A 17,750-nucleotide genomic window follows, 5' to 3' on the forward strand; every position below is an offset into this window, starting at 1 on the left:
GGCCCTGTTCCAAGTACCTTGATGTATGTGAGCTTGCTTTATCTTACTACAGCCCTCTGAAATGGGTACTGTTATTAGCTTCATATTAGAGAAAGCAGCTGAGGCTCTGAGAGGCTATGTGATTTGCCTGAGGTCACGCAGACCTAGTGGTAGATTTGGGACTTGAACCAGGCAGTGTAGCTTTAGTCTGTGCTTTCAGTCTGTGCTAACCAGTGCAGCGATCACTAGCCATACGTGGCTTTAGAGTACTTGAAACTTGGTGAGTCCGAATTGAGTTGGGCTGTGTGAAATACACACTAGATTCCAAGGCTCTGGTATGAAAAAAAAATGTATAACATTACCTCATGTTGAAACCACATGTTGTGGGTATACTGAGTTAAGTAAAAGGTATTCGAATTAAATTTCCGTTTTTTTTTTTTATTTTGACTACTTGAAAACTTATATACGTGCCTTGCATTTTTGGCTTATATTTCTATTGGCCGGTGCTAGGCTAAATCATTATAATGCAGTAACAACAACAATAATAATAGGGGACATTTATTGAGCTCTCACTCGGTGCTACATGTTATGCTTATGCCTTTACAAACACCATTTCAATTAAGCTTCAAAATAACCCTTGTTATAATCTTCATTTTGTTGAAAAGGGAGGAGGTTTTGAGAGTCGGTAACCTGCCTGAGGTTAGTTAACTAGTTAACGTAGACCCCCGAATTTGAAACGTTTTATGTCTGACTCCAAAACCTGTGTTCAACCAGCAGCCTGAAATGCCATTTCCAGTTAAATCTTGGGGCATTTTTTTGGTTTGTTTTTATTTTTGTAAGAATATTTAGTATTGCATACATCTGTATTTGTGATGTAAAAGTTTAAAATCAAAATCACTTAGTCATAAAATAGACATCTTGGATAGAAATCTCTTGCAAAGCTTTGGCCCTCAGGGGATAATGGCACGGTTGAGCCCAGAGATGAAGCAGTGAGTCACCCTATACAAATTGTGTTTAATTTTCATTCCAATTGTTCTCTCAGGTCACTGGGCAATTTATGTCCCAACCGCCTTTGTCCATAGAGAAGAGGAAAAGGGGCAACACAGCTTTCCTTAGTCGTTTAGTCTTCTTGCTGATAGGAAGGGAAAAAAATGCCTTCCGTTTCATTGTCCCGTGAAATACTGTTTGTGTTCTAGAGAGTAACAAAGTGCTGTCTAATGACCCCTGACTTTCCTTTCTTCTAGAGCAAAGACTCAGGCGGACTGAAGGCGGCCATGATAGAGTTGGTGGAAAGGTTAAAGTTCAAGAGCTCAGACCCTAAAGTAAGTATTGTTTTGGATTTAATTGGATATTGGTACCCCAAGTATTTCATTCTCCTTGGGCTAAATTCGAGAGATGTTAATGACAGTCTGTCTGAACATTGCATCAAGATTAATTAAGCCTGCCCATCAAAAGCAGTGTTCTAATGTGCCTAGAGATAAGTCATCTATTTTTCCCCTTCTCTATTTTATGACTTACAACACATAATCATTAATTGTTTTCTCTGAACTGCAGATAAGTGCATTTTTAATCTTCCTTTACTGGGCCTTTGAGACTACTGGTCCCTGTGTCCATTAAATCCAGCCACAGGCATCAGAGATACAATCAGCTTAATGCTGGGGACTGGAATAAGCTCAGGCCTATGCAGTTGGTGTTCAGTACGAGCGTCTTGTCACTCTCCCACTTACAGGAACCAGCTGCCACAGTGAATGCCTTTGTCCTCATGACCTGGAGTCTGGTCTGAGAAATGGTTTAAGCTTCCAAGCTTTCTTTGCGAGATGTTGGGGGTGCTCTAGAATTGGTGTTCCGGGAGGTGCCATACCAGGGTTTGGGGGTGGACGGGGAACTGAACATGCCTGAGGGATTATGACTCATGCAGCCTCCCTTCTCCTACCCAGACGCTCGCTGTGGCGCTCCCGGTACTGGTGCCAGTTGGCTTTGCCTGAGAGTTAGAGCCTCTCCCAATTTAAGAGAGAAAGGAAGATGATTTTATTTGACTTTCTGTATTGTCATTTTTTTTTAATTAAAAAAATTTATAAGAGGAATTAGACTAGCATTTCCTGAGCACCTACTAAGAGCCAAACACTGTGCTAGGATCTTTACATACCTTTTAAAAAAATTGTGGTAAAATATACAAAATGAAACTTACCATTTTAACGTGTTCAGTTCCATGACGTTAAGTACATTCATTTTGTTATGCTGCATCACTACTCTCCATCTCCAGAACTTTATCCGTCATCCCAAACCGAAACTGTGCCATGAAGCACTAACTTCATTCTCCCTCTCCTCTTACACGCTTGTGATCATTGCAGTAACCTTGTACATTAGCTTTTATTCCCATTTTATTGATAAGAACACTGAGGTTCAGAGAGAGGGCCATTAGCCCCAACTAGAGTATAATTTAGGGCTGAGATTCAAAATCTGATTCCAGTGTTTGTGTTCTTTTTTATTATGCTGCGAGCACTGGGTTTCATCTCCGTTCTCCTATATAATCACATTATGCTTCCATTTTCTGTTGTGAAACACTGTATGAGGCAGAGCCGCAGACAATGACAGGCTCTTCAAAAGGTGGCTGCAGTCACCAGTCTACAAAACAATTTTCGTTTTATACAGCATTGAAAGTTCTTGGGACATCAGTAACACCTCTTGCCTTCTGGTGTGTTTAGGGTTCCAGAGCATTTTAATACAAAAAAAAAAAAAAAAATAGAGTAACTTTTGTCAATTTTGGTAGCTCAAAGTAGAAAGACCCCCTCAAAACTACTTACATTAGTTTTCCTTTAGTGAAAGTGAACCAATTAATTATTAAAGATAGCAGAAAGCCTTTCTTTTTTAACCAAGTTTCTCTGGTTTCTGGGACAACAGCTATCCTGAAGGAAACAAATGTATTTCCTCTTTCTGCCATACCGACATGCTTATAGGCAGTGAAGAGCAAGAGGATGTGTACCGATTACACTGAGTGGCTTCTGTGCCTGATGACAATACAGGTGAAGTGCTTTGGGATCCTTTATGATGCATATAGTGCATCTGATGGGAAACTTGCCAGAGCTGAAAGGCCTGAGTAGTCTCCTGCGAGCAACCCATGGAAGCCTTGGGATTTTCCCACGATGCATCATAAGCTAAAGGATATTTGTTAGGACCTCGCTTGATCTTGAGGATATTTATACACACTCACCTTTCTTTCATCTTCTCTTTATCTCATCCTGGATGATTTCCCGCCAGTCTGTTTTATTGTCAAGCCCTTTTCTCGCCCACCATCTGTGTGTGCCATTTTTTACCTGGAGCCAGCTCGAAGAAGGACCCAGGTCAGTGCAGAATGACTGTCAGATCACAAAGAGGGGATGAAAAATGGGACACTTAAACACATGATTTCTGCAACAAAGAAAAATTTCCCAGAAATAAACCGGTGTCTTCCAAAAGAATCCGTGCATTTTTAGTCTGTTCTGTCTTCCCTCCTAACCCTACCACCCCTTTCTTATGTTGGCCTATTTAAGGAGGGCAAAATCTCTCAGGCTTTGGGACCTGTCATTTCCGGGTGTGGCAGCTTTACGTAGAAGCACTGATTAAGTCATGGAGCACTGAGCACTCTCTCTGCCTCACTTCCTCAGGAATTCCCTAAAGCCTCACAAAACTTGATTAGTCCAGACACTGAGGTCTGCTGGGGACTGAGTTAATTTTCACATCTCAGTTTTGCCAGAGAGAAGTGGAAGATGCCTAGATTAACCTTTTAAAAAAAAAAAATATGCTTATAGATTAAAAATACAGATATTCATAAAGGAAATTAAAATGAATTTCCCTCAAGTTAACCACTGTTAACATTTTGCTATGTAAACTTCTAGACCTTTTTTCATATGGAAATAAACGTTTCTAGGATATTTTACGAAAATTATACCATAGCTGTGGCTTAAGACACAGAATGTCTAAAACATTCTTCAGTGTCAGTAATATAGACTTCTAAATGAGATGCCTCATTTTGTCCAAAATATTCGTCAGATACCCTCTTTTCTTCCGATCAATGGTTCTTAAACTTTAGTGTGCATGAAAATCACTTGGAGGACTTATTAAAATATAGCATACTGGACCCAACCCAGAGTTTCTGATTCAGTGAATCTGGGGGGACTAGAAACTGTGTTGGACTTTCCTTATTTTCCTGCCCTCTTGTGTTTTTTTTTTTTTTTTTTTTCATTCTTTTCTGCAAATAGCCAGAAGAGCCCTTGTAAATAAGTCCAAATGATTTCAACCTTGGAAAAAACGAAATACATAAAAGTCTAGGCTTAGAAAACAAACTGAGCTGAGGCAGCAAAGGAGTAAGAGAGGGGAAGGGAGGTGAGCTGAGTCATCAGCTCAGGCTCCCTGAGAGGACAGGGTTCCTTTAAACAGTTATGTCCAACAGGGAAGCAACAAAGCCAAATAAAGGGAAAGGAGTTCTGGTCAGGAGTGAGGAAGGATGATCAAAGTGTCATGGTCTAGGAGTGGGCTGAGTTCCAAGACCAGAGGAACAGCAAGAGATATCAAATCCCAGCTACTAGGATTGAGCCTGAGCATGGGAAAGAGCACCGGTGATGGTTGGTAAAGAAGGCACAGGTCCACATGAGGTTGTGTGTCTGTGTGTTGCTGGGGTGAGCCTAGTTTTAAAGGGGACAGACCTCCAGGGATCCAGAACTTGTGTACAGTAGAAAGAAATTATTTTTAATAGCAATCTTTATTATGTTTAATTGGAAGTTGTCTATCAAGTAATTCTCATGTGTTTGACATGATCCAGTTTGCAAACATTTTTTTGCAGCCAAACTTTTCAGAAACATCTGTTGCACAAAGCAGGATTTTAGTCTCTAGATTTCTTACATTTATTCTAGACTTTAGGGAAACTAAAAGATGTAGTTAATTAGGGGTTTGTATGTGTGTGTATGTCCAGGCTGGATTTTTAGGAAATTTAAAGCACATGAGTTCTGTCACAGTTTTCCTTTGTAGTGACTATGCAATCATCTTTCATAGTTTACCCAGGGGAAACCTGAAACTTAAAAAACACATCTATTCCTTTACTTTCCTTCCCTCTCCTTCCCTCTGCTCAGTCTCCCAGAAAGCATTGAATCAAAAGTATAACATGCTAAGCTCAGTGTAACCAACCTCTCATCATGCAGTTAATGATAGCCATTTTCTCCATTATATATTGATTACTTTTCTTTCCATAGAAGAGGCATCATTGACTGCTTCCTATAGCTGGTGTGCTTGAAACAAACAGTTAAACCATGTTTGTGTGTCTAGAATTTATACTAATTTATTAAGAAGTTATCCTCAAAAAAGCATGTTAAACTTGAGCCAAGTGGCTCACATTGTTCTCTCTTAATGGAGTGGAATTAAACATGGGATCTAATCATACTAAGACTGTCTAGAATATAATCAGGTTCTTTTCCTTTTTTCTCTGATCTCTAAAGTTATTCTTACTGAAGTGTGAAACCAAAGAATTGTCTAGCAACATGAAATTAAATAGAACTGAGGATTGTTTTCTTGTTTTATTTTTATTTAGCATTTATAGAGCATTTTATAATGGAAAGAGGACTTTCTGGTACTTTTTAATAGCTGATGTCATTGACATAGAACATAGGACAGACCTTCACTCCAGTGCTAATCAGACTATTGTTGAAATGACAGGTTTTGCATGTACAAATGGTAATGGATAGAAGCCAAACCGAACTTGAATTCTTAGTGTCTTGTTATCAGCTGGGTCAAGCCAGGCCTTGTGCCAGTCCTTGTCCTGCCACAAGATAGAAGTATTCACTGAGGCAGTATTTAATCAACCATCTGAAGCAAATAATTAAGATGCCCCAGTTATTAAATTTCTAGACATTCAAAAGTGTTTCTTTGGTTGGAGGGTTATTAGAATTGTTGACCTAGTTCTTCAGTTTAAATAAAAAACTTATAAATAGTAATCTTGGAAGACATGAATTGTGTTTATCTCTGTGTCCTCAAGCCCTACAAGCATGGTACCTGGCACACGGTAATAGATTTTCTTCTTCTTGTGCTTGCTCAGTCACATCCAGCTCTTTGTGACCCCATGAACTATAGCCTACCAGGCTCCCCAACCATGGGATTTTCCAGGCAAGAACACTGGTCTGGGTTGCCATTTCCTTCTCTAGAAGAGCTTGCAGGCCCAGGAATTGAACCCATGTCTTCGCAATGGCAGGTGGATTCTTTTACCACTGAGCCACCTGGGAAGCCCTGTAGTAATAGATATGTATTATCTACTACAACAACCATATGAAAAGAAATATTATGATTTCCCCTGTTTTATGGATATGCAATCTAAGACTCAGAGGTGTTAAACAGCTTCTAGTAAGTGATGAGAATATAGCTTAACTTCAGATTCATCCTGTTTCATGTTACATACCCCATACTATTGTTGAACCCATGAATGAGTTGATATTTATACACATAGCCTGTCTAGTGATATGACTCTTCACTATTTTTCCCTCACATCCTTCTTTTACCTTCTTTCCCTCTCACCCTTCTTTTAGGAAACGTACCAGTGCTTTCTCAGGTCCAGTCTAGGCTCTGAGGCATAGAAATGACCCAGAAGCAAATATGGCCTCTTTTCATCACATGTAGATACTGGGGCAGTGAAAAAAAGAGAAGCAGGCTCTTTGCCATCTTTCACCAACTCCCTGCCTTTATAAAAACAAAACAGTTTCCCCTTTTCTCATCCGCCGGTTATAAAAAGTAATACATGTTCTTCGTAGAAAAATATGGAAAGTACAGACAACTATAATGAAAAAGGGAAAAAGTCTGCCAATCTGCTGCTGCCTGCAGTGGTTTGTAAGCTTTCGGTACTTTTTTCTAAAATTGAGGATTCTTGAGCCTCACTCAGAGCATCTAATTTGGTAGTTCACAGTTCTGCTTTTTTAGTATGCAGCCTGATGCATGCCGTCAACTTCGAAACACACCAGTGAAAAAGCTGGTTAATACTGTGGTGCTTGGCCTTTTAGATAGAATAGTCCTATTATTCTATATACAGTTGACCTCTGAACAACATGATTCAAACTGCGAGGTTCCACTTATTTAAGGATTTTTTTTTTAGTAGTAGTAAATACTATAGTTCTACACAAGCTGCAGTTGGTTGGATTTGTGCACACAGAACCCAGAATGGCGGGTATGGAAGAATCCCGTATGTGGAAGGCTGACTCTGAACCAGACAGGGACCTTCAGCCCAACTTCAACAGAGGGTTGCCCACAGCACCGTTCAAGAGACAATGGTATATATACCTGTTAGAATTCTTTGTGTGTGTGTGTGTGTGTTTATATATATGTAAAACTATATAGCTGTATACACACACACATACATACATATTTTGTATCCTGCTTTTATCTCCTGGACATTATTCCTTATAAATACATATATTTTATCATTTGAATTCACTTCTATGTTTGAACCCCAGTTTCAAAAGCTCAAGTCCTGAATGCCAGTCTGCCTTTATTGCCAAATGGGAACTTTACCTAATAAGGCGTTTCTGTTTTCTCCCTAAGAGTGTAAGCAGATTCTGTGAGTTTATTTGTTTTTTTTTGAGGCAAGCATGATAGTCACAGTCTAAGGTTATTCAGGCACAATGGAAACTGAGTTAGTGCAAAGCCAGATACCCAGTTGTGTAGTTAGCGCCAAGCTACCTGTTTCACAGTATCTGTCTCCACACTGGTCAGACTGTCTCCCATCATGGGGCTGAATGAATAAATGCAGAGCACAGTGGGACGTCCAAGGCCATCGGCTCCAGTCCCTCCACTCTGTAGATGAGAACACTGAGGTGCCAGGGGAATAAAGGTTCTTGTCCAAGGTCACCCAGGCAGTTACAGCAGAGTGAGAGAAGGCTGACAGCTTTTAGGACTACAGCTCTGTAGTTTTCCAATAAAGAGAACTTTTGTCCATTTGACAAGGATGTAGAAAAATTAGAATCCTCATAACTTTCTTGAAAGTGAAATTTGCTCAGTCGTGTCCAACTCTTTGCGACCCCATGCACTATACAGTCCATGGAATTCTCCAGGCCAGAATACTGGAGTGGGTAGCCTTTCCCTTCTCCAGGGGCTCTTCCCAACCCTGGGGTGGAACCCAGGTCTTCCGCATTGCAGGCAGATTCTTTACCAGCTGAGCCACAAAGGAAGCCCAAGAATACTGGAGTGGGTAGCCTATCCCTTCTCCAGGGGATCTTCCTGACCCAGGAATCAAACGAGGGTCTCCTGCATTGCAGGTGGATTCTTCACCAACTGAGCTTTCTGGGGGGATATAAAATGGTATAGTCACTTTGGAAAATGGTCTGGCGATTACTCAAAAGTTTAAACCTAAGAGTTGCCGTGTTATCCAGCAATTCCATTCTAGGGTATAAACCCAAGAGAGATGAAAACATACATCCACACAAACACTGCACACCAGTGTTCATAGCAACATTATTCATACTGTCCAGAATGTGAAAACAGCCCAACCAATGCATGGGTAAATGAAATGTGGTATATCCATACAGTGGAGTACTATTTGGCAATAAAAAGAAATCAAGTCCTGACACATGCTGCAACAAGGATAATCCTTGGAAACATGTTGAGTGAAAGTCAGTCACAAAAGGCCAAATACTGCATGATCGCCTGATTCCATTTATATGAAATGTCTAGAATAGGCAAATTTTTAGAGAAGGAAACTAGACTTGTTGCCTGGGGCTGAGGGAGATGGAGGAATGGGGAGATAGTGATTGCTAATGTTCTAAAATTGATTGTGGTAATGATCACACAATTCTGTGAATGTACTAAAAAGCACCGAATTATATGACATGTGAATTATATCTCAGTAAAACTGTTGAGAGATTATTGTCTGTGTCACTCTTTTTTCAGCCCTTCACTTGAAATGTCATCAGTGAATAGTCTTTTTCTTTCCCCTTTCCTCTTCTAGCAGGAGTGAAAGTCAGAGATCTAACATTAGCCTCTGTTAGGGGAGGCAACACTATATAGTTACTAAGAGCTCCCTGGGACAGATGCCTTGATAACTGCAGTCTTGAGCAGATCCTGTGTTTAACCTCCCCATTTCTCAGGGGTTTTTTGTTTGTTTGTTTTTTCAGCTGCAAAATAGAGGATAATAGTACATACTTCATAGGGTTGTTAGGAAAATTAAATGAGGTAATCCATTTAAAATGCACAGGACAACATCCTGTAAATGGTGGCTGCTGCTAGCTGTCTCCTAGTCTGAGAACCATCACTGTTTCCAGTGGAAAGGCAAGGGTTCACGGTGGGTGTAGATTCCTCCCTCAACCCCTCCAAGAGTTCAGAAGACCTTCTGATACTGGTGGAGAAAAATAAGCCACCTTGTTTTATAACTAACTGGATTCTGCACTTACGTCAATTAACACTTCCCAGGATTAGTGACACTTACAGATTGCAGGTTTCAAAGGGCCATTGCTACCTCTTTGAGTGATAATAACATGCAAATAAATTGAGTTAAATAAACTGAGTTGAGACCGCTAGGTGTTGTTGCCTGGCTGGCTGACTGTGGGCTTTGCAGGGTGACCTTGCTGGTTGTTGACTCAGTGTCTATTGCCCATTCAAGTCAAGGCAAACATATCTGCCTCGGGGAGTATGTGACTGTCCATAGATTCCCAGTAGAAATGAGAAATCAATGCATAGAAGCAATTATATTTATTGTTATGAAGCAAACTCTAGTTAGCATAACTATCTGGTGCTAAATTAAAATAAAAGTAAAGAAATTAAGAGCCACAAAAGAAATCAAGTATGGCATTTGAGACATACTAGGAAATATACCCCACTTTAAAGTAAATACCACTGGGATACTGGTTCCCACCCTACTTCCCCTTCTGCCTTACCTTTTGACTGTTCTCTTTCTTATGGAGCACCCGAGCTCCTAACTGAAGCACCGTACAAATCCACTCCAGGCTTTTTAAAACTAGGTGTACATGGTCTCTGAGCTGCCCAGGGGGCTGGAGCATTGTTAGAAATCAAAGGAATTGAGCTTTAAATGGCTTAATAAAATTAACACATCGTGATGTCCTTCTCCCCCCTGCTCCAGCTCCTCTGCACTGACAGGAGCCTTGATAATATACTCTCTGCCAGAGCTTAAAAGGCCTATTACGTGGCCAACGAGAAGGCAATGGAGCTGTCAGGACTCTCCCACAGCAGCCACACTTCACGTTTCCAGTGCAGGATTGTATTTGACATTTAATTTAGGAGCCTGGGTATCTAGATATAAAACTTTACTGTGATAATAGTGATAAAAAACCACCCAGAGTTTTATTTAAGGGCCTCTTCCTTTCCTGTCCCCCTCCCTCCGCTTTTCCTTTTAGTTCAACCAGGGATCGAACCTGCGTCTCCGGCATTGCAGGCAGATTCTTTAGTGCTGAGCCAGTGAGGAAGCCCCGTAGATGCTTGTATGTATACACGAATGTAAAATTTGAAAACCAGCCTCTCCCCTGGTTGAGACCTGCATTTAGGCAAAGGGTAAAATCCATCAAGTCTCTGAGTCTCTGTGGTTGTGTGGAGAACTGCCATTCAACCCCATGATCCAATAGATGACCATCCCATGGTTGAATGGCTTTTGTTTTACTTCTTTAGTAGGTGAAATAGATTCTATGATATCACCTTAATTCCCAAGTCAATCTGATTAAATACACATTATAATCCCCATTTTACAATTGAAGAAGCAAATATGTAAGAGGTTTAATGACTTGTCCAAGGCCGCAGGGCTGGGGATGGCAATCAATTGCCTTTGTGTGATTGCTATACAGAATTAGTATTAATTATAGGAGGTTTTCACTTTCATGCACTGGAGAAGGAAATGGCAACCCACTCCAGTGTTCTTGCCTGGAGAATCCCAGGGACGGGGGAGCCTGGTGGGCTGCTGTCTATGGGGTCAAACAGAGTCGGACACGACTGAAGCAACTTAGCAGCAGCAGCAGCAGCAGCAGCATTAACTTTTTACTTATAGAAGATGGGTTGGGAATAGTATACAAATACAGTCTGAGTTTGTACAGACTTTTAGGGGAAAAGTTAAATCAACTATGCCATGCTTTCCTTTACTTTTATGGCAAAAGAGCACAGATATTAGAACAGGATGATTTTATTCAAGCACTGGAACTTAATTACCTCCCTCATTTAATTTGACTGAACCTTCAGTTTAATTATGAAGTGAGACTAATCGTAGTTCATCAGGCACTCTGTCTATCAGATCTAGTCCCTTAAATCTATTTCTCACTTCTACTGTATAATCATTAAGGATTCGATTTAGGTCATATCTGAATGGTCTAGTGGTTTTCCCTACTTTCTTCAATTTAAGTCTGAATTTGGCAATAAGGAGTTCATGATCTGAGCCACAGTTAGCTGCCGGTCTTGTTTTTGCTGACTGTATAGAGCTTCTCCATCTTTGGCTGCAAGGAATATAATTAGTCTGATTTCGGTGTTGACCATCTGGTGATGTCCATGTGTAGAGTCTTCTCTTGTGTTTTTGGAAGAGGGTGTTTGTGACATCATACTGGAGACAGGGAGCAAGACCATCCCCAAGAAAAAGAAAAGCAACAAAGCAAAATGGCTGTCTGAGGAGGCCTTACAAATAGCTGTGAAAAGAAGAGAGGCGAAAAGCAAAGGAGAAAAGGAAAGATATACCCTTTTGAATGCAGAGTTCCAAAGAATAGTAAGGAGAGAAAAGAAAGCCTTCCTTAGTGATCAGGGCAAAGAAATAGAGGAAAACAACAGAATGGGAAAGACTAGAGATCTCTTCAAGAAAATCAGAGATACCAAGGGAATATTCCATGCAAAGATGGGCTCAATAAAGGACAGATATGATATGGACCTCGCAGAAGCAGAGGATATTAAGAAGAGGTGGCAAGAATACAAAGAAGAACTGTACAAAAAAGATCTTCATGACCCAGATGATCATGATGGTGTGATCACTTACCTAGAGCCAGACATCCTGGATGTGAAGTCAAGTGGGCCTTAGGAAGCATCAGTATGAACAAAGCTAGTGGAGGGGATGGAATCCCAGTTGAGCTATTTCAAATCCTGGAAGATGATGCTGTGAAAGTGCTGCATTCAATATGCCAGCAAATTTGGAAAACTCAGCAGTGGCCAAAGGACTGGAAAACATCAGTTTTCATTCCAATCCCAAAGAAAGGCAATGCCAAAGAATGCTCAGACTACCACACAGTTGCACTCATCTCACATGCTAGTAAAGTAATGCTCAAAATTCTCCAAGCCAGGCTTCAACAATACATGAACCATGAACTTCCAGATGTTCAAGCTGGTTTTAGAAAAGGCAGAGAAACCAGAGATCAAATTGCCAGCATCTACTGGATCATCGAAAAACCAAGTTCCAGGAAAACATTTATTTCTGCTTTATTGACTATCCCAAAGCCCTTGACTGTGTGGATCATAATAAACTGTGGAAAATTCTTCAAGAGATGGGAATACCAGACCACCTGACCTGCTTCTTGAGAAACCTATATGCAGGTCAGGAAGCAACAGTTAGAACTGGACATGGAACAACAGACTGGTTCCAAATAGGAAAAGGAGTACGTCAAGGCTGTATATTATCACCATGGTTATTTAACTTACATGCAGAGTACATCATGAGAAACGCTGGACTGGAAGAAGCACAAGCTGGAATCAAGATTGCCGGGAAAAATATCAATCACCTCAGATATGCAGATGACACCACCCTTATGGCAGAAAGCAAAGAAGAACAAAGAGCCTCTTGATGAAAGTGAAAGAGGAGAGTGAAAAAGTTGGCTTAAAGCTCAACATTCAGAAAACAAAGATCATGGCATGCGGTCCCATCGCTTCTTGGCAAATAGTTGGAGAAACAGTGTAAACAGTGTCAGACTTTATTTTTTGGGGCTCCAAAATCACTGCAGATGGTGACTGCAGCCATGAAATAAAAAGATACTTACTCCTTGGAAGAAAAGTTAGGACCAACCTAGAAAGCATATTCAAAAGCAGAGACATTACTTTGCCAACAAGGGTCCATCTAGTCAAGGCTATGGTTTTTCCAGTGGTCATGTATGGATGTGAGAGTTGGACTATAAAGAAAACTGAGCACCGAAGAGTTGATGCTTTTGAACTGTGGTGTTGGAGAAGACTCTTGAGAGTCGCTTGGACTGCAAGGAGATCCGACCAGTCCATCCTAAAGGATATTAATCCTGAATGTTCATTGGAAGGACTGAAGCTGAAGCGGAAACTGTAATACTTTGGCCACCTCATGCGAAGAGCTGACTCATTTGAAAAGACCCTGATGCTGGGAAAGATTGAGGGCAGGAGGAGAAGGGGATGACAGAGGATGAGATGGTTGGATGACATCACCAACTCAATGGACATGAGTTTAAGTAAACTCCAGGAATTGATGATGAACAGGGAGGCCTGGCGTGCTGCAGTCCATGGGGTCCAAAGAGTTGGACACAACTGACCTACGGAACTGAAACTAATCATACTATGTTTTTATTGATGCTTTTGAACTGTGGTGTTGGAGAAGACTCTTGAGAGTCCCCTGGACTGCAAGGAGATCCAACCAGTCCATTCTGAAGGAGATCAACCCTGGGATTCTTTGGAAGGAATGATGCTAAAGCTGAAACTCCAGTACTTTGGCCACCTCATGCAAAGAGTTGACTCATTGGAAAAGACCTTGATGCTGGGAGGGATTGGGGGCAGGAGGAGAAGGGGACGACAGAGGATGAGATGGCTGGATGGCATCACTGACTTGATGGAGGTGAATCTGAGTGAACTCCGGGAGTTGGTGATGGACAGGGAGGCCTGGAGTGCTGCGATTCATGGGGTCACAAAGAGTGGGACATGACTGAGTGACTGAACTGAACTGAACTGAACCCTGAAAACATAAACTTTTGAGAGGCAGATAAGAAATGATGAAGTTTGGTTTCAGGGCTTTTGGCGGCCCGAAAAGAATTTTCGAAACTGTAGTTATCTAACAGGCCCTGTGGTTCTTAGGTTAGCAGATTGTTAGCTCCTTGAGGAGGTGTTGTAGGGTTTGAGTCAGCCAAAGAGAGCAAATGTCATAGAGGCGAGCTGTGACGTTGAGCAGCTGACTCTACCCTCAGGCTCTGTGTAGGTGCTGAGGCACGGAGTGTGACCTGTCCTTCCTGTGCTTTCTGTGCTTTGCGTCCATGTCATGGAAGTAGATTGTATCTAATCTTATCAAACTAGAAAAGGCTCTGTGACAATTTGACCATCTCCTGAAACTGAGGCAAGGAACCTCTGGCTTGACTCCGTCCTCTTCAGTGCCTAGGGTCTGTGGGGAAGTCTTTCCCGGGTTCCTGTGGGAAATTAGAATCTACTCCCAAGGGTGTGGGCTCTCTTTCTCTGGGAGAACTGACTGGAGCTGTGTATCTGTGAGAGCTCAGTGGGTACCAAAGGAAAAACCCACGATAAATGTTGCCACCAGGCTCCTCTGTCCATGGGATTCTCCAGGCAAGAATACTGGAGTGGGTTGCCATGCCCTTTTCCAGGGGATCTTCCCAACCCAGGGATTGAACCCAGGTCTCTGACATTGCAGGTGGATTCTTTACCATTTGAGCTATGCAGGAAGCCCCTACATGATCACAGTTACTGTTACCTGGCCCAGCAGAACAGTTCTGCTGGTACGTCTGGGTTCCCAGAAGGTACTAAGTTCTTCCCATGTATTATTTTGTATAAATGTCACAGAGATGTCTATGAGAGCCATATTATTAGCCCTATTTTACAAATGAAAAAACTTACCCCTTTCTGAGCTTCAGAAGCACAGAGCAGGGCCAACACTAAAAGCTTTCTTTATCACCACAGACTCCACCAGCTTTACCATTCTGACCCTCTGTAGCAAAGAAGACCCAGAAAACAGGAGCCCTGCATTTCAGTGTCCTTTGCTGAGGGTTCCTGGTAGCTCGGGTTGTGTTGGTTTGTTGGTCTCTATGGCATGCAGATAGCCAGGCATATCTTTGCAAGAAAGATGTTTGGGTAGAGAACCAGAATGGAGGTGATAGGTGGGTCTTGTTTTGAAATTGCTTTCAATCTTCAACAGATAAAATAGGCTTTCTTTGTATATTTAAGTCTAAGAGGTTTAAAGCTAGTATAATTTTTGTTTAGTTGCCCCTGAAACTTTCAGGGTCAGTTCCTACCTCCCACTTCCTCAACAATGACTCCTGAGGCAGAAGCCATCTGTCTGGTTTCTATATACGTTAAGGTAGAAATAAAGCTGAAAACAAGGCGGAGTAGATGCTCTCACTTGTATTCACGTGTGCTAAAGGTCTCTGGGGACCCATTCTTCTACTTTCACATTTCTACAGGGGGCACCCAGAATTTCTTTCTGTCCACTCAAGCCAAGTGCTCCTCAGAAGCTCATGACTGCTTTCTCTGTTGCCACCCTGGAGTCAGGCAGAGAGAAGCATCTTAAGGGCAAGCAGCAGTACCATTTAGAGAGAGCCCAGCATCCCTCTTGAATTGTTCTCTGGTGCATCCAGTTCAGTGCCATGACACCAGGCTCCACATCAAGTTCTCATGGCACGAAATTCACAGCAGCCGACAGCGTGAGCAAGCAGCCCTGGGAGGAGAGAGTACTTGCATTGATGCCGTAACCGCAGTGGTTAGCTCTCTGTCTCTCGTGTGGGGCTGCTAGTTGGCCTGCCCTAACTGTGTCCCGCAGATGACTAGAGCACACAGTTGCTGTCCACTCCACAGCCGATTAGCAGATTCAGGTGTTTATTAGGATCTTTCCAGCACCAAGCCTCTAGAAAACATAGTCCTGAGTCTCTAACATTCTGTGTATGTGTGCGCTCATGTACATGTGTGTTTATGTATGTTGAGGAAAAACCACGAAAGGGAGGATATTCAGAAGAAGCATATTGCCGGGTCTTATACATGAAGCTGATAAAGAACAATAGAGTACTTAGGCTCAAGCACCAAAATTTATAATCTCAGGAAGAAGCACTCTGGCAGAAATAGAGGAAGGCTGGAGTATTCTAGCTGAAATGTGGGGCTCCTATCCATGAGAATGTGATTCTGCAAGTCAAAGATACAAGCCTAGCTGAAGACTCTGTAAGGCAAATCTAAGGTCTAAACACCCAAGAAGGAGAGCTTGAAGGACATATGTAGTTACCAAGCCTGAAAGGGTTAAGGTGGGATTTGAGGTCAAGATTAGAAAGCCAAGGATTCTGGGCCAAGTGAAAATGAGAAAGCAGAAAAAGCTGGCCGAAAACAGGTTGGAGGTAGGATTGGAATTCTAAAGAGTTTCTTCAGATCACTCAGAAGCCCTTTGTGACATAGAATTTTGTTTCAGAAAATTAGTGGTGTAAGTGAGAGTGGGGCTAGTTTAACGTAGGTAGGTCTAGGTGGGGATGGGGGTAGGTGGAGCTTAAGTGGAGTGTTTGAGTCTCTAGAGAGTTGGGTATAGTTATTTAGTGGGGAGTAATGGGAGACGGTGCAAGAAAAGGGATTCATTTGTATAGGGGCAGGCTTCTTCAGCCAGCCTGTGGTGGAGACAGGTGTGGGACATAATGCCAGACCCTAAGCAAAGATGTCATAATTTTTTTCTCTAGATATTAAGTCCATCTATTATCTAGTGGAGAAAATAAAACCTGACTCCAGAGTTTAAAGCTGGGTGACTGCCTAAGCTTTTATATTGTTAACAGGGAGAAGGGAACAGACAAGGTTTGAATGGAAGATACGAAAGAATATTGTTGTGTTTAGAAAGCAGATTATGCAATCGAACTATGTGAGTTCAAGCTCCAAATTTGCCACCTGCTCTGTGTGTGAATTTGGGCAGGTTTCTTACCCCCACTCAACCTCAGTTTCTTCATCTATAAAACTGATACAATAAGAATTGCTACCTCATGATATCATTGCGATGATTAATTGAAACAGCATGTAAAGTGCTTAAAATAGTGCCTAATATGTAAGTGCTCCAAAGGGTAGCAGTGATGATGAGGAGGACGAGGATTCCGTCTGATGCTTGATGGTTTAAGTAATAGGAAAATATCCAGGTAGAGATATACATCAAAAGGCATTGTGAGACTGGAGACGCAGAGAGAAAACCCAGGCTTTGGAGCCATCTCCATTGAGGTGGTAGCTGAATTGCAAAGATGAGATGAAACTAATAAGCAGGAAGTTATGGAGAGAAAGCAGTTTTGTCTCCAGAGGGCATTTCACAATGTCTGAAGACTCTTGTTTGCATTAATTGGGGATCGGGAGCAATGTATCATCTACTACACAGAGGCCAAGGAGGCTGCTTCCTATTTTACAAAGCACAGTTCATTTCCCCCCACAGCGAATACCAACAATAGATGTAACTTGTGCCAAGGCTGAAAAACCCTTGTAGTTTCCTCAGTCACAGTCGTCTGGAGAGTATGTGTAAAGTTTGTGGGGACGAAGCTGATGAACATAAAACCAGGGCAGTCTAGGTCGCAGAAACCATGGGAGAAGAGAAATTGAAGACTGAGGGCTATCAGCAGTGGTGTATGGTACAGAGAAGCTGATCGTGAGAGCAGAGGGAGTCAGCAGCCAGGAGAGTCTTCAGTGCTGGAGGAGATCGGGGTGCAAGTTTTATGTGACTTTCTAAATAAGCTTGGTGGTTAAAGGTAGGAGAGAGAATGATCTCTTGAGAGGGCAGCGTTGCCATAGGAAAAGTGTTAATTCTGCATTCTTCTTTACTTCTCAATTTGACTGTGTATCAGGCTAACAACTTCTAGGTCAGATTCCTACTCCTCTGATGCCCCCTCTTGTTTTAG

The 17,750-nt window shown here is 41.9% G+C and overlaps 1 protein-coding gene across 1 annotated transcript in view; it reads left to right on the forward strand.

The window, feature by feature from the left end:
• Positions 1–17,750, forward strand: part of TRIM44 (tripartite motif containing 44) — a 111,205-nt gene that overhangs the window by 17,215 nt on the left and 76,240 nt on the right. The window contains exon 2 of the mRNA XM_052653111.1: positions 1,224–1,301. Coding sequence (XP_052509071.1) covers positions 1,224–1,301 — 78 coding nt within the window. The remainder of the gene's footprint in view (positions 1–1,223; positions 1,302–17,750) is intronic.

The sequence above is a fragment of the Budorcas taxicolor genome, chromosome 15 (assembly GCF_023091745.1).
Source record: "Budorcas taxicolor isolate Tak-1 chromosome 15, Takin1.1, whole genome shotgun sequence".
NCBI classification, from domain to species: Eukaryota; Metazoa; Chordata; class Mammalia; order Artiodactyla; family Bovidae; genus Budorcas; species Budorcas taxicolor.